The 23,494-nt window shown below is 29.7% G+C and overlaps 9 protein-coding genes across 9 annotated transcripts, besides 3 other annotated features; 5 read left to right on the top strand and 4 right to left on the bottom strand.

The window, feature by feature from the left end:
* Positions 1 to 53: 53 nt before the first annotated feature.
* TVAGG3_0276840 (vault protein inter-alpha-trypsin domain-containing protein) lies at positions 54 to 554 on the top strand (the record flags this gene model as incomplete). Its single annotated transcript, XM_001311360.1, has 1 exon — positions 54 to 554. One exon carries the CDS (start codon positions 54 to 56, stop codon positions 552 to 554), a length of 501 nt encoding a protein of 166 aa, XP_001311361.1.
* A 377-nt stretch (positions 555 to 931) lies between these two features.
* On the top strand, positions 932 to 2,089 carry TVAGG3_0276830 (vault protein inter-alpha-trypsin domain-containing protein; the record flags this gene model as incomplete). Its single annotated transcript, XM_001311359.2, has 1 exon — positions 932 to 2,080. One exon carries the CDS (start codon positions 932 to 934, stop codon positions 2,078 to 2,080), a length of 1,149 nt encoding a protein of 382 aa, XP_001311360.1.
* A 159-nt stretch (positions 2,090 to 2,248) lies between these two features.
* On the bottom strand, positions 2,249 to 2,889 carry TVAGG3_0276820 (uncharacterized protein; the record flags this gene model as incomplete). Its single annotated transcript, XM_001311358.1, has 1 exon — positions 2,304 to 2,765. One exon carries the CDS (start codon positions 2,763 to 2,765, stop codon positions 2,304 to 2,306), a length of 462 nt encoding a protein of 153 aa, XP_001311359.1.
* Positions 2,890 to 3,976: 1,087 nt separating this feature from the next.
* On the top strand, positions 3,977 to 4,669 carry TVAGG3_0276810 (serine threonine-protein phosphatase family; the record flags this gene model as incomplete). Its single annotated transcript, XM_001311357.1, has 1 exon — positions 3,977 to 4,669. One exon carries the CDS (start codon positions 3,977 to 3,979, stop codon positions 4,667 to 4,669), a length of 693 nt encoding a protein of 230 aa, XP_001311358.1.
* Positions 4,670 to 5,156: 487 nt separating this feature from the next.
* Positions 5,157 to 5,194: a terminal%2Cinverted (terminal inverted repeat of MuDR-5_TvMULE4 transposon ID:TVAGG3_0276800).
* Positions 5,157 to 6,111: a mobile genetic element.
* Positions 6,074 to 6,111: a terminal%2Cinverted (terminal inverted repeat of MuDR-5_TvMULE4 transposon ID:TVAGG3_0276800).
* Positions 6,112 to 6,261: 150 nt separating this feature from the next.
* TVAGG3_0276790 (biological adhesion protein) lies at positions 6,262 to 9,346 on the bottom strand (the record flags this gene model as incomplete). The annotated part of the gene is made up of 1 exon (XM_001311356.1): positions 6,333 to 9,335. The coding sequence occupies one exon, from the start codon at positions 9,333 to 9,335 to the stop codon at positions 6,333 to 6,335; it is 3,003 nt and encodes a 1,000-aa protein (XP_001311357.1).
* A 466-nt stretch (positions 9,347 to 9,812) lies between these two features.
* Positions 9,813 to 11,075, bottom strand: TVAGG3_0276780 (histone-lysine N-methyltransferase family; the record flags this gene model as incomplete). The annotated part of the gene is made up of 1 exon (XM_001311355.1): positions 9,813 to 11,075. The coding sequence occupies one exon, from the start codon at positions 11,073 to 11,075 to the stop codon at positions 9,813 to 9,815; it is 1,263 nt and encodes a 420-aa protein (XP_001311356.1).
* Positions 11,076 to 11,538: 463 nt separating this feature from the next.
* TVAGG3_0276770 (protein ubiquitination) lies at positions 11,539 to 13,089 on the top strand (the record flags this gene model as incomplete). The annotated part of the gene is made up of 1 exon (XM_001311354.1): positions 11,539 to 13,089. One exon carries the CDS (start codon positions 11,539 to 11,541, stop codon positions 13,087 to 13,089), a length of 1,551 nt encoding a protein of 516 aa, XP_001311355.1.
* Positions 13,090 to 13,213: 124 nt separating this feature from the next.
* On the top strand, positions 13,214 to 13,612 carry TVAGG3_0276760 (Ankyrin repeat family; the record flags this gene model as incomplete). Its single annotated transcript, XM_001311353.1, has 1 exon — positions 13,214 to 13,612. The coding sequence occupies one exon, from the start codon at positions 13,214 to 13,216 to the stop codon at positions 13,610 to 13,612; it is 399 nt and encodes a 132-aa protein (XP_001311354.1).
* Positions 13,613 to 13,926: 314 nt separating this feature from the next.
* Positions 13,927 to 17,540, bottom strand: TVAGG3_0276750 (3',5'-cyclic-nucleotide phosphodiesterase protein; the record flags this gene model as incomplete). Its single annotated transcript, XM_001311352.2, has 1 exon — positions 13,927 to 17,286. The coding sequence occupies one exon, from the start codon at positions 17,284 to 17,286 to the stop codon at positions 13,927 to 13,929; it is 3,360 nt and encodes a 1,119-aa protein (XP_001311353.1).
* Between the last annotated feature and the right edge of the window lie 5,954 nt (positions 17,541 to 23,494).

Genomic DNA, 23,494 nt, shown 5'->3' with positions numbered 1-23,494 from the left:
AATTTTTTTGAGAAGAGATGCACCAATGTCAAATTTTTTCATTTTATTTTTAAATGATAGGTACAGTTGCTATCCCAGGAAAAGATCAGCAACTAACATATAATTCTGTTAGTATTGAAGGTGAACAGTATGATACACTTCTTTCTTTTTCGATTCTTCAAGAATTGATCAACTTGACAGGTGATAATGCCGAAATTGTTTATTGTTTTCCAAATGAATTTCATTTCTGCACATTTGACGCTACATTTATTGTTGATGGATGCACTATTAAACCAAAAATTCGAAGTTCTGAAGAAGCCCAAAAAGAATTTGATGAAGCTACCAAAAATGGTTTTCGTGCAATTCTCGGCGAAAACATTGGAAATGGACTTAATCCTTTCCATTTAGGAAATCTACCTTCAGGCAAAATCGTTCAAGTTTTGCTCAAAGTTTCATTCTTAGCTGATATCAATGATAATAGTTACTTCTTTAAGTTCCCATTGCTGTCCGCTATCAAAAAGGAGTTGCTACAACTACGTATTCAGACATACCTGATTCATTTTTCTTTTCATTAAAAATAAAGACAACAAAGGAAATTGCAGACATCATTGCCTCAGAAGAAGGAGATATTATAATCAAAGATCCTCATAATGCAACATTTGAAACAAAAACCTTTCCGGAAAAAGATTCTTTTGTAATAGAAACAAAAATTAAAGATGAAGATAAGAATATTGCAGTTTATTCAGATGGCTACATTGCAGCTTCAATAAACTATTCTTTCAGAGGAGATGAGATCATTAATTCGGAGTTTTACTTCATTGTTGACTGCTCGGGCTCAATGTTGGGCGCTAGAATTAAAAATGCAAAATAATGCATGAAACTTTTCATTCAATCTCTTCCAATGAATTGTAGATTTTCTATAATCAAGTTCGATGATTCATATGAAATTGTTATGGAACCATGCGATTACAATGATGATAATGTTCATGAAGCAATGGAAAAAATCAGCCATATTGATGCCGATTATAAAGGAACTGATATTTTGAAAACGTTAAATTTCGTTTTCGGATTAAAACCACAAGATGGTTTTGTAAAACAAATATTCTTATTAACTGATGGCGAAGATAGAAATTCAGATAAAATTTGTGCAGAAGCTCAGATGAATAGAAACCAAACACGAATTTTTAGCATCGGATTAGGAGATGGTGCGGATCCAGGTCTCATTAAAGGAGTTGCAGATAAGAGTGGAGGAAGCTATACTTTGATCACAGATGAAGAAAATATGAATGAACAAGTCATTTTAATGCTCAGCTCTGCAATTTCTCCATCAATAACTGACATTTCAATTCAAGGTGAAAGTGGATTTGAAGAAATCTGGCCTTCTCCATTTCCATTTCTATTTTCAAATAAATCTCAATCATTTATGATCAAAGGACCTTTCTCCGAAAATATTTTGCTTAGTGGAAATTTATGTGGCGAGCAAATCGACATTGTTATTCCAGTGACAAGGATTGAAGATAATTTGGGAATGAAGCAGCTTTTCAGTAGAAGTATTATTGCTGATTATGAAGCCCAGTATTTATATAAAAATGAACCAGATATAAAGAACAAAATCATTGAGCTTTCTCTCAAAGCATCTATACTTTCTAAATTTACGTCATTTATTGGCGTTGATTTCTTTAAATATGAACAAAGAGCAAGAAAATACTTTACTTCTAAATGTGGAAAACATGGGTATGCAAAGAAATACTACATTGATGAATTCACAGGCAAACCAGTTTATACTAATATCGACCACAAAAGTAGTTCACATAAAGATTACGACCCAGTTTACTCAATTGATGAAATGCTATATGATAAGATTAAAGACCAAAAAGTTAATGGCTCTTGGACTGATTTTGAAGGAGTTGATGCAGATATTGAAGCTGCATACGGTCACATAATAGTTTCAACAATTGCTGCAATTGTTTTCATTAAAACACATTTTGAAAACAATATGATCGAATTCTCATTAATCATCAAGAAGGCTTTCAAGTTCTTGATGACACAGAACAAAGATATTGACTGGGAAGGTATAGTTGACAAATTACTTCATAAATAAACATTTATATTAAAAATTATCAAAATTAAGGCATTTTTTCAGGCTCATTTATAAATTATACCATTAACATCGATTAGATAAATAGCTTATTTAGACAAGTTTATATAAATTAAGAATCTTTAGTTAAAATTACACTATTTATTAATACAAGATAAAATTAAATGAATAAGATAGATTTTGTATTAGTTAATCTAAGAAATATTTTGAATTTCTAGATAAAATTTTAAAAAATGAAGCAATCATTATAAGTAACATTAGGGAGTGTAAACAGTTGGAAATTACATAGTAATGGAGTGGAGAAAGTGATATTAATATTTCGATCACTCGAATAATAATTTGTAATTGCGCCTTTATCTGAAAGAGATGGATCGCATCCGTATTTAATATTTATCTTCCTATTGTTAGACGTATCTGTAGCATTCCATGTTGTAAGTAATGTGTTATTATCAAGTTCAAAATGCTCTTTATTGTATTTACCGAGAACTTGAACAAATTTTTCAGAAGAAACTTCGGCGACATTATTAAAATGCCTTAAATTAATTGAGTATTCTGATAATGAAAAATGATGAACTGTTTCTTTTCCACTATATTCGTTATAAAGTAGGTTTTCGGCATCAAATATTTCATCCAAGCTAGGACCTGATTTTCTATTTCTTAAGTAACATTTATATAAATGTCCATTCATTGCAATCGAAGTATTTCTTAATGATTCTTGTTCAGCCCGCCTGGGTGCTGTGGTATTATGAAATAAAGTGATAAGATTATAGTCTAATTTAATTGTTGCTAATATGAATAAAATCATATTGAATTTGACCAAATAAAAAAATAAATAGATAATCTTCCATAACTTATAAATTTAGTTAGAAAACATATTAATTAACTACTTAACGGCATAAATTAAAATTATATTGATTGAAAATATATTGATTCAGATGAATTAGCGATTCTGTGCTTATCTCTCTTCATTTAGTTTGCGTGAACTTATATTATGCAATTGCACGACTAAATTCGTGCTTAATTGCCTTTCAAGAATTGCAATTCATAAAAATCAAGATATCTTTTGAGTAAATCGATTTTTAGTAAGATATCAGATAGTGTAAATAGCCGTGATTTTAAGTTCTTTTCTAAGCATGACAGATTTCGAATTTTTTGTTCGAAATTGATTCAGATATTTCAAATTGATCATAATAACGGACATTGATAGCTTTTAACAGTTATTAAGAATTATTTTAATGTATGAGCTTATTTATAATCAGTGAAATTGTATATTATCTGAAAATTTGAATTACATTTAAATTTTTACATTCGTGAAATATATCAAACTTAATGGTAATATATTAAAAACATTTTGAATACCATATAAGATTTTGAGAAGAAAATCTAACTGCAATTTTGATAATACTCATTGAAAAGTTAAAACGCTGTAATATTCACAAAATTTTGATTGAGATAATAAAGCAAAATTCGATATATATAATATTTTTAAAATAATTTTAGTTAAAAAAAAATTCAGAAGGAAGGTAGATAGAAAACAAAATTATCGAATAAATACTAAAAATATTTATTTAAGCATCTTATTTCGTTAAAAAGTATTCTTTCAAACTTTTCAATAAATATTCCATTCAATTTTCATTTAAGAAAATTTACAATATACACATATTTGTCTTATAATTATCAATAAAATATTTTCCGGTTTTATTAAAATTATGAAAATTATTTCAACTATGTAGTTCATGCATCGCTGTACAAAACTATCTAAAAATTAATTCAGTCTATTTAATTATTCAATATATCATCTCAATTTTACAGTCACATAAAATATTGATGAATTCTATATTACTATTAACTATACTAAATTTAATTCTCAAATTAATAAATTCAATTAGTATTTTTTCAATGTGCGAATTACCTACCTTTGTGCTTAGTACCTACAATCAAGTATTCATGCTAACTGAAGAATCAATCACTGATTTAGGAGACAGTGTCCTTATTCCAAGACTCCCAATGAACGAACTTTTACAATTGAATTCAGAGGTCATACATAGATTATCAAATAAGAGAGCAGTGGAGTATATTTCCGGACCCGTTGCAATGATTGGAGATATACACGGCAATTTACGCGAATTAATCAGAGCTTTTATTGTGAATGGAATGCTACCTAAGACCAAATATGTATTTCTCGGTGATTATGTAGATAGGAATGAGTTCTCAGTAGAAGTTATCACACTTTTATTCTCATTATATTGTCTTTACCCCGAACATATTGTTTTACTTCGTGGAAATCATGAATGTAGATCTACAAATGCAAATTATGGTTTCAAACAGCAAGTTTTAGATTTTTATCACAGCGAAGATCTATGGGAATCCTTTAATTCTGTCTTTGATTATTTGCCCATAGCCGCTGTCGTAAACAACACATATTTTTGCGTCCACGGTGGTATATCACCATCAATAACATCAGTCGAAAAGTTAGCTTCGCACACACTCCCGATATATCATGTTTCGGAAAGGGCTTCAGAGGTCAATCGATTACATATGGAACTTACGCAGCTTTCGACTTCTTATCAAATAATGGATTATCAGCTATAATTCGTGGTCATGAGAAAGTCAATGCAATTAAAGAAGACTTCCAAGGAAAGTGCATTACTATATATAGTACATCTGTTCCAACTCAAGGTCCCGATCAAATTGGATATTATTACATAGATGAGAACTTTGGAATTCATAAGAGAGCGAGGGCAGCACTTCCTTTCATTACATATGAAGATGCTAACTTTTTCATGGCATTAAGACCAAGGAATAGGCCATTATTACCTTTAATTTCGATGACTTCGAAGAAAATCATCAAACCAAATATTTTAACATCCAAGAAAGAACAACCATTATCTAGGATGAAACGTGGAGGAAGCCTTTATCAATTCCAAACAATTTCTTTGATATGATTTTTTGATCTGTCTATTATTATATTAGTTTGTTTGTGTTTTTGTTTGATTGTACTTAAATTGTGTTATATTTTTCAACAGCATTCCTCGGAATGTTTGATTTTCTTCTGTGAAATTTTATTTTACTGTAAATTGAGAAAGGGACAGACTAGCCCATTGTCACTTTTTAATTTAGCAAATGAACGCTTATGGAGTGGAGTTTTTGGGTAAATCTGATTTGCTTATAAATGAAATAAAATCAAAAGAAACCATATTGGCATTATATTATGCAAAAATAAATGATCTTACTTAGTACTTTTAAAGTTAATTTCAGAAAAAATTTGACACAATGGTATCCGGCACATACAAGTGGTGTACAACCAAAATATAAGTTGGTTTAAACATATATTGCTATATCTCATGATCTTACTTAGTACTTTTAAAGTTAATTTCAGAAAAAATTTGACACAATGGTATCCGGCACATACAAGTGGTGTACAACCAAAATATAAGTTGGTTTAAACATATATTGCTATATCTCATGATCTTACTTAGTACTTTTAAAGTTAATTTCAGAAAAAATTTGACACAATGGTATCCGGCACATACAAGTGGTGTACAACCAAATCTTCGACTCGATGAACTTGTCATCGAGTTATATTCCAGTGTTGTTCCTTCATTCCTGATTAAGTTGCAAATTAAAGGTCTGGATTCAGAGAGAAGTGTTAAAGTTATCAAAAAAGTCACAAGAGATTTCGAAGAAATGACACAATTTAAAAAAGTCGAATGCATCAGTATGCTTGAAGCTGTTCAGAAAGGTCTGAAAAATGATACACTTGATCCCAACATTGTTTACTCAACATTAAAAATATTATTGCAAAGAAAACATTTGATTTAATAAACATTTAATTTATTATAATTAATTTTTTATTACAGTATAGTAAAAAATGCTATAAATAAATTATTATATTTTATTAAAATGTGACTTTTAATAGTAAGTGAATAAAATAAATCAGGAATTGGGAAAGAAATAAGGTTAATTAAAAATAATGAAAATTACAAGTTTAAGGTTAATGAAAAAGTGACAATGGGCGAGTTTGTCCCCCACTCCTGTAAATTTCTTATATTCTTTTGGATTATGATTGCACATAACGAGTTATGATCAATGTATTAGCGATTAGCAACAAAAAATTCGAAACCTGTAAAATTCTTACGATCGATAAAACCAATAATTATAACGTGTGTATTAAAAATTACGTATTATTTTCCGTAATAGTATACATTACAATAATATTTAACTAACAAACAAAATAACAAATCTAAATAATCGCTTATTTTGGCTTTGATCGGCGAGCTGATATTACTGTTGAAGCTCGCTTGGATTTTGCTTCAGCCTTCTCTATAGCTTCACTTAGCGGAGGCAAAGAACGATCGAGAGTATCTCTTTTCATTCTCTTCTCCAAAACATTTAAGACTCCAACCTGTGGCTTCGTATTGAATATCTTATTATACGCTTGTTCACGATTAGCAAATTCTTGCTGGTAGTGTTTCAGCTCATTAAATAATTTTGCAACCATGTCGTTGCTTTCAAAGACGCGCTTTTCAAGCTCTTTGATTTTCTGTTGATCTGCAATGGTTGAACCCATAAGATCCAGTTTCTTCAACAAATCTGAATTTTCTTTTTTAGTTTTTTCAAGTTCTTCATTCAGTTTTCCTATATCTGTCTTATAACCATCTTCTATTTCATCAAATTCATCCAACAGTTTCTTTAATTCCTCTTTTCTTTGGTCATCAATTTCATTTAATTTGTTTTCATGCTCTTTATTTAAGTTATCGATTTCATTCTTATGAGACAACTCCAAATCATTAATTTTCTTTTGCATTTCACCTATTTTTACCTCATGTTCGCTCTTCAAAAGCGAAATTTGAGTATTTTTCTGCAATTCCAGCTCATTTTTAGTCAAATCAAACTGTTGTTCCATTGACAAATACTTCTTCTCATGTTCCACCTTATTTTGCTGTATCTGCAATATGAGTTTATCAATTTCTTTGTTTTGATGTGACTCATTAAACTGATATTTCTTCTTCAAATCATCAATTTCAAGCTGAAGAAGCTTTATTTGGTCCTTTGATGACTGTTGCATATTTGCTTCTACAGCAGACATCGTTTCCTGAAGATCCGTGAACTTTTTCTCAGCAGCAGTCATTTCATCGAAGTGTTTCTTGTGCATATCATCCATCTGCTTGTGCAAGGCATCAATATTATCTTGGAGTTCTTTGATTTTCGTCTCATAATCTTTTGATTTTTGGGAAAATTCGTTTTGTCTCAAAGACATTGACTTAGAGAACTCTTTCTTAAGGTTTAATATCTCTTCAGTATGTTGTTTTTCTATTTCCACCAACTTTTCGTTAAATTCGGAATTATTTTCTTCACGTTGGCCCTTCAAAATGACATCTTTCTCATCCATTGACATCTTGAAGTCCTTTTCCATACGGTTCTTCTCATCCTGAAGTTTCTTAATTTGAGATTTCAAAGTCAAAAGCTTTTCTTCGTAATCGTGCATCTGCTGGCCAATCTGCTCTTCAAGGAAACCATTAGTATGTTGCAAATTTTCTATTTGGTCCTTAAGTTCTTTGATGTCATGTTCATAATTATCTCTTTGCTGGGACAAACTGTCTGTTTTCTCGGCCTCGAACTCTTTCTTGAGCTTCTCATTATTGAGGCGTATGCTAAGAGTGTATTTTTCATCAAGTTGTTTCAATTGTGTCTCTTGCATAACTTTCATTTGTTCTTTTTCAAGAGCAAGCTGGTCTTCCAAGGCTTTCAAGCGTCGCTCGTACGCTTTTATCAAAGAATTCTTGGAATTTTCGCTGTTCTCATATATAGATTTTGTTTCTTTTTCTTTTTCTTTTTCAAGTTTTGAAATTTTTCTTTCATATTCAGACTTTAGCTGGGTAATTGTACTATTTAACTGAGAAATCTGAGCCATATAGCCGTCTTTTTCATCCTTGAACTTGAGATTTGCATTGTCCATGGCTATTTTGCTGTCTCTGTTCAATGCTTCAATTTGATCTTTTAATTCTTGGACTTCTGCGGCATGTGACTTCATAATAATTGCAATGGAATTCGAACTTTGTGTCCTCTCTGCTTCAATTGCCTTTTCGTTGATGGATGCAACATCTCTGAGCTGAGATTTCAAATCTACAATCATACTGCGTAGATCGGCTTCTGTTTTATGACTTTCTGCTTCCATAAATGACATTTTATTCTGCAAACGATCGATTTCGTCTGTCAAATTTTTAATAATTTTCTTATGTTCTTCATTTGACTGCGAAGAGCTATCCTTTAATTGTTCTTGGAGTTTTTTTATATCACTTTCAAGTAAAGCTTTCATTTTGTTGCTTGAATCCTCTCTTTCAGAGATTTCTTGTCTAAATTTCTGAATTGTATCTTCTAACTGTTGTTTAAGTGATTGTGTGTCTGTAGAATACTTTGACTGTTCAGCCCTGATTTTATTCTTTAAGTTCTCTATCTCTTCTTTGTCTGCAGCTTGAGATTTTAATGAATCTTTGTATTTTGAAACGTTTTCTTCGAGTTTTGAAAGTTTTTCTTGTAATTGCTTATTAGATTTCGCAAGTTTGTTCTTCTCTTGTTCTGTTGCACGTAAATTGTTGTCGAGTTCTAAGTTTGTTGTCTTTAATTTCGAAACTTGATTCACTAATTCCTGAACCTTTTTAGCTTCAAGCTCTTTATCAGCAGCAGACATTTGAGCACGTAGTTCGTCTTCTTTTTTTGCTGATTCTACAACAAGTTTATTATACTTTAAGTTGGATTCTGTAATAACGTTTTCTAATTCTTGTTGATGCTTTTGCTTCAGCTCTTCAACAGTATCAGAAAAGTGATCTCTTGCTTGAGTGAGTGATTGCTTGAAGTTTGTTCTTTGATATTCGAGCTGGTCAGTTAAATTTTTGATTTGTTTTTGTAAAACTTCAATTTGTTCTTTGGTTATACTAGATATACTGGCTGCTTTTTCTTGTAGTTTCTTAGTTTCGCTTTCATATTGACTTTTTACTGTATTATACATCTCTTCATATTTATCTTTTGTTTCTTTTTGCGTTTCTTCATATTCTTTTGCTAAATTATCTCTAAACTCTTGAACTCGTTGGTCAACAACATTTCTGATTTCTTCTATTTCCTTATCTTGCGCTCTTTTTAATTTTGCTATCGAATCTCTTCGATCAATTCCTTCTGTATGCAGTCTAAAAATAACTTTTGTTAATTGGGCAATCTTTTTACTGACATTATATTGCCAGTTCGGGTCGATTGCCTGCATATAAAAATCAGAAACGTTAAAATCTTAGAATCTTGTCACTTTTTTAAAATCAAAACTGGAAAAATAAAAATGTCTGGAAACTTGCTTCCTGCCAATATTTTGAGTGCGTATTTATAATGTATGAATTCTTATACGTAGTGAGTATTATATGTATGATATGAAGAAAATTGGCAAATACAAGCGGAATCTCATGATGATCTATTAAAAACTTTTTATTTATGCATTAGAATGTTTGTGGGGCACAATAAATTAACATATTGTTAAGAATTAGGAATATGACTGATATTTAGGTTTATATTTTGCCAATATGAAGTTTACTATTTGTGGAGTTTCTCTATTCTGCATTTTAGAGTTGGAGAAGATTTTTATCCATACGAGATCCTTATAAACATATTCTAATTTTTATTGAATTCGTGAAAATACCCAATTTCAAAAATGTTGTTTTTAAATTAAAATTCGAACAAAATAAGAGAAAAATTATATGAGGGATATTAGATATTCCTTTATCTCAGCATGTCCACAGGCAAATGGTGATTTTCCTTCTTTGTTCTTTGCGAATTTATCAGCACCAACTGATACAAGGTATTTAACTACCTCAATATGATCATTGATTGCAGCCAAGTTGAGTGGAGTGTTTTCATCATCATTAATTACTTCTTTCTTTGCTTTGGCTTTAATCAGACACTTAACAATACCAAGATATCCAAAGGAAGACGCCAAATGTAAAGGAGTATTTCCATAAGCATCTCTTGATTCTTTGTTAACGCCAACAGAAAGAAGATACTGAACAACATCTTTATGACCATTAAACGTTGCCCAAATAATTGGTGTGTTTCCATCATCATTCTTTGTTTCTTTATTTGCTCCTGATGAAATGAGACACTTAACAATCTCAAGATTACCTTGATATGATGCCCAATTTAGTGCCGTGTATCCCAAATCATCCTTTGCTTCTTTGTTTGCTCCAACAGACAAAAGATATTGAACAACATCATTGTGGTTGTTATAAGATGCCCAAATTAATGGTGTTGATTCATTGTCAGTTTTAACTTCAATGTTGCAACCAGTTTGAACAAGAGCTTTAACAAGTCTTAAGTTTCCATTGGCTGCTGCTTCATGAAGTGCAACTCTGTTATCATCTCCTTTCTTATCACAAAGACCTTCTTGGAATGCTTTCATTAACTTCCTTTGATTTCTTGATTTTGATATGTCATCAAGGAATTGATAAATAGCATTGAAATCATCTGATCTTTTATATGATGCTATTTTAGTAAGAAACTTCTCTGAGTAACTGATATCTATAATTTCCTTTTTCAACATTTTGTTCTCTTCAGAAATCTGATCAACTTTCTTTTGAAGTTCTGCAAGTGAATTTTCGATTTTTTGGAACTTTTTTGATGAGTCTTCTATTTCCTGAGATGTTTTGTTTAAAATATCAATAACTCCGGATAATATGCCTAGCTTCATGTGCTTTTTAATTGATTTAAGGAATGTAATAGCATCAGCTAGATTATTGATGGAAATAGATGTAGTACGAGTATATGTATATAGTCTTCTTGCTTTCAATTTAGTTGTTGATTGCTTAATTAGGGAAATATATTCGTCTGTAGTTAATTTGGCATGTTTTAATATTTTTGGGATGTCTTCTTCGTCATAAACGCTAAATAACATTCCATTTGCGATATAATCACTGGCATGAGCAGCCATATATTCAAAGTTCGGTTCTAATCCGTTACTCATTATGAATTTTTAAATCCGAAATTCTTTTCCACTAAAAGTTCATCGTAAAAATTTCTCAGAAATTCTCTTATAGAACTTTATAATCTACGACTTTGAATTCTACAGTAACAAATTACTGTTAGCCAATAATTTTTGATAACAGATTATTACAGTAACATTAATTTAGAAAACAAAAGATGAAAAGATTCAATTTTTGAAAATTCAAATAAAAAATTCAAAGGATTTTGAAGAACTTTAGTTAAAATCAAAACAGGTGAAACATATTAATGATAAAAACTTATTCCAATTTTTGAAATAAATAAATGTTTTGGTATCTGAAATTATGGGCTCGAATTCGAACATCAGGATGATTCTTGCATATACTAACTTTGACTTACTACGAGATAACATAAAATTATATTGTTAGAACTTTGGAAAAAAAAATCTTTTGGAAAAATTTTCTCCTGCAAAAAAAAAAATTCAAATGAATTACATCGAGTGTATTGAGAAAAACAAAGAATATTGCGAAGCTTTTGACAGCATTTATAAGCTCAGCACAAACGATACCAATGAAATCAATGCTATTTTCGACAAAATAAAAAAGATTTTGATTTCTTCAAATTACTTTTCGCCAGCACACATATTGATTCATATTCAAAATGCAGCCCTGCATCGTAACCGTTTTTTCAGAGGGTATTGGATGCTTTTTAAAAAGATTTTGGACGAATTTCAACCAACAAAAATCAAGAACATTTCGTTAGGATTTGATTACATAATATACCAAGAATACCATAAATTTTTTAATCCTGAGCATCAAAGAGTCATCAAAACAAACTTCAGATTTCCAATTGATGTCCATGAAGATAATAATAATATTTACAAAGTCATCATGAATGATGACAAAGAAAATTTCATCTTTTTCATAGAACAGGATGAATTTGATGAATATATGCAACTAACAAGTTATTCGTATCCTTATCAAAACTCAAGATTTCTAGGATATTCATTAGTTGAATTATGTTGTTATCATGGAGCAGTCAATTGCTTCAAACTTTTATTGACAAAATTCAAACCAGAAATCACTCCAATATGTCTTCAATTTTCTTTTCTGAGTGGAAATCAAGAAATCATGAGCGAGTGCTTGAAACACCAAAAGCCTGATGCCAAATGCATGGAATACGCAATAATATCTCACAACATAGATTTTGTTTCTTTTTTAGTTGATGAATACAAATTAAAAATCAATGTTGAAGATTGCGTCAAATATAATAATCTTCAAGCATTTCTCGTTTACTTAGATCGAACAAATGATATTAATGGATGCTTAACTCATTCATACTATTTTAATATCCCATCTGTTTGCGAAACACTTATCTTAGCTGGTGCAGATGTGAATATCTCGGATAAGAAAAGAAATATAGCACTCCATTATGCAATAAAGAGAAATTGGAAAGAAACGGAAAATTTACTTATTTTACATGGAGCTGATATAAATAAAAACGGTAGATATGATAGAAGTATTCTTCATGTTGCAGTAAAGGCAGATAGATTTGATATAGTCAATATATTAATGAAAAATGGAGCAGATATCATGAAAATAAAAGATGAGCATGGGGAGACTGTTCTTCACTATGCTGGAAAATATAACAAGAAGGAACTTGTTGAATTCTTTATTTTACATGGTGCAAATATCAATGCAAAGCAGCACTTTGGTAAGACTGTGCTTCATTTCATTGGTGAAAATAACAATGTTGAAATTGGGAAAATATTAATTTCCCATGATGCTGATGTCAATGCAAAAGATAATTATGAACGCACAGCATTGTATTACGCAACATTAAAAGGCAATAAAGAAATTGCAGATCTACTTATTTTACATAATGCTGATGTCAATGTAATAGATAAATTTGAAAAGTTCACTCCACTTATTAATGCTGTCAATAAAAATATGAATGAAACAGTTGAACTTCTCATTTCACATGGTGCTGATATTAATTTCAAAGACGAATTTTATAATGATGCACTTCGTCTTTGAAATAGCAGATATACTTATTAAGGGTGAGGCCAATATTAATTCTAAAGGCAAATCTGGGTCTACAGTTCTTCATTATGCTCAAGATGCCAAAGCAGTTGAATTCCTTATATCTCATGGAGCAAATATGGAAGAAAAGGACGCATATGGAGAAACTCCACTTCATGCTGCCGTCAAAGCTCATTTGGATGATGTTTCAAAAGCTCTTATTTCTCATGGAGCTGATGTCAATGCGAAAGATAAATTTGGTTATGATATTCTTTATTATGCCACAATGTCATTGAATACAGAATTGGTGAGGCTTCTTATTCCACAAGGATCTAATATTAAATCTAAATCAGATTCTGGTCGAACTTCACTCCATTATGCAGCAGAAAAGAATTGCCTAGAAATTGCAAAACTTCTTATTGAGAATGGTTCAGATTTCAACGAGAAAGATAAATACGGTAATACTCCTCTACAAATTGCATTATATCTCAATAACAAAGAAACAGCAGAATTTTTGATGTCAATTTCCGCAAAATAACGATATCAAAGCCTTCTTTCTGAAATCCATTTAAGGGGACCCTTACGATAAGTTTGATGTCGTCTCACTTTTTGACGTTCTTTAACTTGATATAATATATTGCATCAGCATGCTAAAGTGTAATACAAAATCCCAGATATGCATATAAAACTAAGGTTTGCATCTCTTATATCAAAAAAAATGCTCCAAAGACATGCAGACATGAGCGTTCCTGTAAAGTAAATCCAATAAAAAAAATTTTTTATATTAATTTTTCAAATGAAAATAAATCATAAAACAAAAAATATATATAAAGATAAAAATAAAAAAAAAAGTTATTTCTGTTGCTGGGATTGTTCCCATTGAATCTTCTGTTGTTCCCAGACTCTCTTATTCTTCTCCAACTGTTCAGTATTATCAGCGAGAGAAGTAATAAACTTTCCTAATGCAGTCAACAATGGACTTGCGCAGAAACCATAAAATCCAACCTGAGAACAAGAAATATGAGTTGCTTTGGATCTATCGCACATTGGAGTGATTTCAACACCAAGTTTAGATTCAAGATCTCCTTGTTTGAAGAACTCTTCCATTAAGTTTGTTGCCATTGCTGCGGCTGTGTCGAAAGCTCTTGTTGTATTTGACAAATCTCCAGCTTTGATGACGATTTGTGCCAACAAAAGTCTGTGCTTTTCGTTTCTCTTGTCGAACTCTTTCGTGACTTCTTCGAAATCCTTGATGTACTGCATGTGTTTCTCCATGTCTGTCGCCAAAATAATTTTGATGAAAAATTCATAAAAGTGACATTTGTCAGCATATGATTCTATTCCTTCCAAAATGTCATGTTCTGGCATTGCCAAAAGACGAATTGCTGTTGCGCAGTGGTGCATTTCCATGACAGGCTTGTCCTCGTATAATATACCGAGTGGTGTCCTTGCCTTCTTATGGAAAGCGTTGTTTAAGCCATGGTGATCAACATCATGACAAATTGCTGCCAACAAAAGTGCGAAAATCTCCAAATCGTTCAAATACTGGCGCAAATGGCCTCTTATTATACAGCTGAACACGAATTGCATGACATCGCACGCGTGTGTCCAGTTGTGGTAAGGAGTTACATTGTAGCAACTTCTCAAAGAACAAATGAATTGAGTGAGTTTTTGGAACGGAACTTGCAATTTTCTGATGACGCCTTGAGACACAAACAACTTCAAGATCATGATCATCCTGTCATCATCGTTATACGACAAAATGTTAAATAATCTATCAGAATACTCTTCGATATCTGACCTTGTCGGTGCCGACGCTCTACTCATGAAACTTGCTCTTTCTTCCGTCGAAACTCCACCTCCAACAGCACTTGATTTCGCTTCTCCGAGGTTCTTCGTGATGTCGACTGATTGAGCAATTATGTATTTGCTTTCCATGGCAGCTTGTTCGTCGATTTGCGTGAAAGCGTTTTCTCCTGTTAATTCAAGAACCAAATCATCAGAAATCTTAATAATCAAGGCGTTCTCAGGATTCTTTCCAAGTGAATCAACAGCAGCATTGTAGACATCGTGCTTGGAAAGTTCCGTCGTGTTCACAGTTTGTCCATTTGTTGCTACTTGTCCGACCAACCCTTGACTTAACTGAGCGTTTTTACTTGCCAATGATCCTTCCGCAGCCGAAATAAGAGATAATTGTTCGGAGACATTATCTATATGGTACAAAGCGAAATCATTAGCGTTTAGTTGTGTTGCAAGCTCGTTAAGAAGTCTATCAGTTATATCAGGCGATGTAGGAATCAATTTCTCAAACAGTGATTTGTGGATTTGAGAAATTCTTGAAGCTTTGTCGAGAGAATTCAAAGCGTTTGTGAGATCTCCGAAATGAACTAAGAACAAACTGAAATCAGATATCAATTGTTTGTCTTGTTCACTGAATCTTCCTTGTGCATTCAAAGAATTCTCACACATAATAACCCATTTGCAATCATCAACTTCGCTTGAAACACATGGAAATGTTATATTCGAATAAGATTTGTAGTTCGTTTCTTCATCAAATGTTCCCAACATGTTTCGAAGTTCGCTTGCAACAGAGTATTCCAGTGTTTCCTTCTTCGAAATTGCCTGTTGAACTAAAGGAGGAACGTTCACAGTTTGTGCATAAGGATTTGTAGATTTAAGGATGAACTGTTGCTTGATTTTGTTGTTTGAATCAATATCCCAAATTGCAACTAAATCACAATTAACAGCATGAGCAATTTCTTTAGCGACTGTTTCGCAGATTTGATATTTCTTCTGTTGTGGATTCTTTGAAGACATCGCTGAAATAATTGCACGCATTGGCTTCTCGAAATTGCCTGCAACATTGTTGGATTTAGTTTTGGCTGATTGTACGGCTTGTGCAGCTAAAATGTTTGTGATGTTGACACCGATTTGAACAGCAATTTGTTGCAAACTCGAAACATCAACACTTGAAAACATGTTTGCACCGCGTTTTCCGTAAGCTGTCAATACAGCAATCGGCTTCTTGTCAATGCCGAAAACAGGGACGGCAATGAGGGATTGGCCAAGCGCTGGGAGATCGAACTCTTTCGAGAAGTACTCGCACTTCTCTGGATTCAATCTTGAGAAATTGAGAACTTGTAAAGTCTGAATAACGTGCATTGGAACTCCTGAAGTAGATTTAAAGTATTTTCTTGCGAAGAACTGAGTTCCGTCTGCTCCGACTTGGTGTTCAAACACGTACAGCATCTTCTGCTCGCTATCGTACATATACAACTCTGCATCATTTGTGCTAACTGCGTGTTGAACAACTGATAAAATTGTTGGCAATAATTCTTCCAGAGTATTTTTGCCTAAAAGTATGTTTACACCGTGAGCAATCTCTTGGCGGACAACTCTGTCATCGTTCTTCTCCATGTGCTCAACGTAGCTGGTAAGGAAAGGCGAAATCTGGGTACTTAAAATCAATCCAATTTCGAGATCTTCTGGTGAAAAGAAGGCACCAACTTTGGGAGTGTGAACTAAAAGAACGGAAATAACAAAGTTGGAAGATGAGTCGAAAATGGGAATTAACATTGCAGCGTTGTCGCCAATGTTGAAATAATCATCAATTTCGGGATCGTATGAAGAAGAGTCTTTTGTGGACTGTAGAACAACAACTTTGCCAGCTTTGGCGCAGCAACCGACAATACCACGGCCTAAAGGAACTTGTAAAGTAAAACGATCATTATCAATATAAGAAACCATCTGATTTTGCTGGGGTTGTAGGGTGAAAAGACGACATGAACCTGCATTGAATAATGTGCAGGCAAAGTTTTCGATAGAATGAAGAAATTGTCTGTTATGAATTGATTTTCGAAGAGTTTGAACTAATTCTGTAATAGAAGATGTTCTAAATAGTTGTGCAAATGTTGCACTTGCATATTCAACTGCTAATTTCGATGGAATTGAATGAAGAATGTTTTTCAAACGTTCTGCACCGTTATCTGATGTAGAAACTAAGTATTTGAGTGGAAATGGATTCTGAGCTAAATAAACTGGATATTGCGACTGATTAATTTTTAACAATTGATCAACAATTAATCGATCTTGCTGTTGAATTGAAGGAATATATGTAGGCATATAGTTACTGTCTCCAACAGGCTCAACAGAGGATAGCCTTGAAACTAAATCTGATAAGTTTGAAATGCGAGTTTTTTGGACTGAAATCATTTGCAAAGAACTTGTAATTCTTTCTTCTAAAATCTGAGTTCTGTACAGTAGCTCGTCTCTTTCTGCAATAAGTTTATCAATTACTGCATTTTGGTGTGTAAACACGTTTTTGATCGATCGATTAACTGAATTTGGATCAAATTGAATCTGGTTTGGCTGAATTCTTGCTAAGGGAATGTTATTGTCAGATAGCTTAGCCTTTCCAAGGGGCCGGGTTATCCCTGACCCTTTAGAAGAATTCATATTGAATTAACGTGTTATTTTTTTTTTAGAAAATTTTATATCCTCACTAAAATCTTAGATAATTATACTAACTAATAGACATACTACTTAAGAATTTAATATAAGACTAATTTTTTCATTATTATTTTTAATTAGGTACAATTTGTTCTATTGATTTCATAAAAATGAAGAAGTTTATAACAGAATATAACATTAGATGAAACGTATCCTAATTAATTTCGTTTCACATTTCATTTTTCAAGTTTATGTTGTTTCAAATTCAAATCCTAATTAAAAGATGGTTTTTTAAAGATTTATTCTTTTTGTTATAAAATTCTTTTAGTTATATAAATCATCATGGGGCATTAGTCATAGTTGACGACTAGACAAAGAATTATAAGATATTCTTAGCACCATGGTCAACTAAGAATTTGACGATTTCTGTTGAATTCGCTTTGATTGCAATGCTAAGAGGGCATTCATTAACATCGAAAGAATTTGATAAAACAATGATAAAAATGAAAAGAAAGAAAATGTCATAAAACAATGATAAATATGAAAAGAAAGATAATGTCATAAAACAATGATAAATATGAAAAGAAAGATAATGTCATAAAACAATAATAAATATGAAAAGAAAGATAATGTCATAAAACAATGATAAATATGAAAAGAAAGATAATGTAATAAAACAATAATAAATATGAAAAGAAAGATAATGTAATAAAACAATAATAAATATGAAAAGAAAGATAATGTAATAAAACAATAATAAATATGAAAAGAAAGATAATGTTATAAAACAATGATAAATATGAAAAGAAAGATAATGTCATAAAACAATGATAAAAATGAAAAGAAAGAGAATAAGTTTCATGTTCACATCTGCACCTTGCTCAACTAAGAATTTGACAATTTCTGTTGAATTCGCTTTAATTGCAATGCTAAGGGGGCATTCATTAACATCGAAAGAATTTGATAAAACAATGATAAAAATGAAAAGAAAGATAATGTAATAAAACAATGATAAATATGAAAAGAAAGATAATGTCATAAAACAATGATAAATATGAAAAGAAAGATAATGTAATAAAACAATGATAAATATGAAAAGAAAGATAATGTAATAAAACAATGATAAATATGAAAAGAAAGATAATGTAATAAAACAATGATAAATATGAAAAGAAAGATAATGTTATAAACAATGATAAATATGAAAAGAAAGAGAATAAGTTTCATGTTCACATCTGCACCTTGCTCAACTAAGAATTTGACAATTTCTGTTGAATTCGCTTTAATTGCAATGCTAAGGGGGCATTCATTAACATCGAAAGAATTTGATAAAACAATGATAAAAATGAAAAGAAAGATAATGTTATAAAACAATGATAAATATGAAAAGAAAGATAATGTGATAAAACAATGATAAATATGAAAAGAAAGATAATGTAATAAAACAATAATAAATATGAAAAGAAAGATAATGTCATAAAACAATGATAAATATGAAAAGAAAGATAATGTAATAAAACAATGATAAATATGAAAAGAAAGATAATGTCATAAAACAATGATAAATATGAAAAGAAAGATAATGTCATAAAACAATGATAAATATGAAAAGAAAGATAATGTCATAAAACAATGATAAATATGAAAAGAAAGATAATGTCATAAAACAATAATAAATATGAAAAGAAAGATAATGTCATAAAACAATGATAAATATGAAAAGAAAGATAATGTAATAAAACAATGATAAATATGAAAAGAAAGATAATGTTATAAAACAATGATAAATATGAAAAGAAAGAGAATAAGTGTCATGTTCACATCTGCACCTTGCTCAACTAAGAATTTGACAATTTCTGTTGAATTCGCTTTAATTGCAATGCTAAGGGGGCATTCATTAACATCGAAAGAATTTGATAAAACAATGATAAAAATGAAAAGAAAGATAATGTTATAAAACAATGATAAATATGAAAAGAAAGAGAATAAGTTTCATGTTCACATCTGCACCTTGCTCAACTAAGAATTTGACAATTTCTGTTGAATTCGCTTTAATTGCAATGCTAAGGGGGCATTCATTAACATCGAAAGAATTTGATAAAACAATGATAAAAATGAAAAGAAAGATAATGTAATAAAACAATGATAAATATGAAAAGAAAGATAATGTTATAAAACAATGATAAATATGAAAAGAAAGAGAATAAGTTTCATGTTCACATCTGCACCTTGCTCAACTAAGAATTTGACAATTTCTGTTGAATTCGCTTTAATTGCAATGCTAAGGGGGCATTCATTAACATCGAAAGAATTTGATAAAACAATGATAAAAATGAAAAGAAAGATAATGTAATAAAACAATGATAAATATGAAAAGAAAGATAATGTAATAAAACAATGATAAATATGAAAAGAAAGATAATGTTATAAAACAATGATAAATATGAAAAGAAAGAGAATAAGTGTCATGTTCACATCTGCACCTTGCTCAACTAAGAATTTGACAATTTCTGTTGAATTCGCTTTAATTGCAATGCTAAGGGGGCATTCATTAACATCGAAAGAATTTGATAAAACAATGATAAATATGAAAAGAAAGATAATATCATAAAACAATGATAAATATGAAAAGAAAGATAATGTAATAAAACAATGATAAATATGAAAAGAAAGATAATGTAATAAAACAATAATAATATGAAAGAAAAGATAATGTAATAAAACAATGATAAATATGAAAAGAAAGATAATGTCATAAAACAATGATAAATATGAAAAGAAAGATAATGTCATAAAACAATGATAAATATGAAAAGAAAGATAATGTAATAAAACAATGATAAATATGAAAAGAAAGATAATGTCATAAAACAATGATAAATATGAAAAGAAAGATAATGTAATAAAACAATGATAAATATGAAAAGAAAGATAATGTCATAAAACAATAATAAATATGAAAAGAAAGATAATGTTATAAAACAATAATAAATATGAAAAGAAAGATAATGTAATAAAACAATAATAAATATGAAAAGAAAGATAATGTAATAAAACAATAATAAATATGAAAAGAAAGATAATGTCATAAAACAATGATAAATATGAAAAGAAAGATAATGTCATAAAACAATAATAAATATGAAAAGAAAGATAATGTCATAAAACAATGATAAATATGAAAAGAAAGAAAATGTCATAAAACAATGATAAATATGAAAAGAAAGATAATGTTATAAAACAATAATAAATATGAAAAGAAAGATAATGTCATAAAACAATGATAAATATGAAAAGAAAGATAATGTAATAAAACAATGATAAATATGAAAAGAAAGATAATGTCATAAAACAATAATAAATATGAAAAGAAAGATAATGTAATAAAACAATGATAAATATGAAAAGAAAGATAATGTAATAAAACAATGATAAATATGAAAAGAAAGATAATGTAATAAAACAATGATAAATATGAAAAGAAAGATAATGTTATAAAACAATGATAAATATGAAAAGAAAGAGAATAAGTTTCATGTTCACATCTGCACCTTGCTCAACTAAGAATTTGACAATTTCTGTTGAATTCGCTTTAATTGCAATGCTAAGGGGGCATTCATTAACATCGAAAGAATTTGATAAAACAATGATAAAAATGAAAAGAAAGATAATGTTATAAAACAATGATAAATATGAAAAGAAAGATAATGTGATAAAACAATGATAAATATGAAAAGAAAGATAATGTAATAAAACAATAATAAATATGAAAAGAAAGATAATGTCATAAAACAATGATAAATATGAAAAGAAAGATAATGTAATAAAACAATGATAAATATGAAAAGAAAGATAATGTCATAAAACAATGATAAATATGAAAAGAAAGATAATGTCATAAAACAATGATAAATATGAAAAGAAAGATAATGTCATAAAACAATGATAAATATGAAAAGAAAGATAATGTCATAAAACAATAATAAATATGAAAAGAAAGATAATGTCATAAAACAATGATAAATATGAAAAGAAAGATAATGTAATAAAACAATGATAAATATGAAAAGAAAGATAATGTTATAAAACAATGATAAATATGAAAAGAAAGAGAATAAGTGTCATGTTCACATCTGCACCTTGCTCAACTAAGAATTTGACAATTTCTGTTGAATTCGCTTTAATTGCAATGCTAAGGGGGCATTCATTAACATCGAAAGAATTTGATAAAACAATGATAAAAATGAAAAGAAAGATAATGTTAAAAACAATGATAAATATGAAAAGAAAGAGAATAAGTTTCATGTTCACATCTGCACCTTGCTCAACTAAGAATTTGACAATTTCTGTTGAATTCGCTTTAATTGCAATGCTAAGGGGGCATTCATTAACATCGAAAGAATTTGATAAAACAATGATAAAAATGAAAAGAAAGATAATGTAATAAAACAATGATAAATATGAAAGAAAGATAATGTTATAAAACAATGATAAATATGAAAAGAAAGAGAATAAGTTTCATGTTCACATCTGCACCTTGCTCAACTAAGAATTTGACAATTTCTGTTGAATTCGCTTTAATTGCAATGCTAAGGGGGCATTCATTAACATCGAAAGAATTTGATAAAACAATGATAAAAATGAAAAGAAAGATAATGTAATAAAACAATGATAAATATGAAAAGAAAGATAATGTCATAAAACAATGATAAATATGAAAAGAAAGATAATGTTATAAAACAATGATAAATATGAAAAGAAAGAGAATAAGTGTCATGTTCACATCTGCACCTTGCTCAACTAAGAATTTGACAATTTCTGTTGAATTCGCTTTAATTGCAATGCTAAGGGGGCATTCATTAACATCGAAAGAATTTGATAAAACAATGATAAAAATGAAAAGAAAGATAATATCATAAAACAATGATAAATATGAAAAGAAAGATAATGTAATAAAACAATGATAAATATGAAAAGAAAGATAATGTAATAAAACAATAATAAATATGAAAAGAAAGATAATGTCATAAAACAATGATAAATATGAAAAGAAAGATAATGTCATAAAACAATAATAAATATGAAAAGAAAGATAATGTCATAAAACAATGATAAATATGAAAAGAAAGATAATGTAATAAAACAATGATAAATATGAAAAGAAAGATAATGTAATAAAACAATGATAAATATGAAAAGAAAGTGAATATAAATATTGTTGATATCTTTTCCATTAGAAAGTAAATAAGATGCAACATCATAATTTCCGAAATACATACATTCAGCTATTGAATTAGGAAATTGTCCTAAATTTGATTTAAGGTACTCAGCAATTTCATATTGTCGATAATCCAATGCTGCATTAATCATGTCATCAAATGGTTTACCTTCTTCTATCATTTGCATAAAAATGTTTTTATTTCCGCCTTGAATAGCACATTCTTCGGAGTAATCAGTGTATTCAGCTCCTAAATTTTTCAAATAATTGAAACACAATTCTGATCCATATTTAATTGCACAATCAAGTGGAGTGATATAATTAATCTCCTCATTAATATCAAGATTTGGGAATTTATTCTTAAGATCATCAACTTTATCCCATGCAATATAGTATAAAGGAGATTCTGTTGAATACAAATTCAGAATTATTTCTTCTTTCATTTCAGGTTCGAAATTTTCAAATTTGAAACCTTTATAATGTAGAAGCGTAACCAATTTTTCATTTTTCGGCTTAGTTAGGCATGAGAATTCGTTTAATATCTTTTCGTAAAGTTCCGAAAATAATTTAATATCTTTAACACGAATTTGTGAGATAACATCAATCAAGTGAAGTGACATTTGGATAGGTATTTTGTTAGACTTAATAAACCCTATCAATTGTGATGATACTTGTAAAATATTATTGGAATTGACACTCCAAATAATTTTTGATGCTTGATTAGGATATTCAAATACTTCATTTAGCTTATTA

Source organism: Trichomonas vaginalis, chromosome V, assembly GCF_026262505.1.
Source record: "Trichomonas vaginalis G3 chromosome V, whole genome shotgun sequence".
NCBI classification, from domain to species: Eukaryota; Parabasalia; order Trichomonadida; family Trichomonadidae; genus Trichomonas; species Trichomonas vaginalis.
This window is presented reverse-complemented; position numbering and strand designations above follow the sequence as displayed.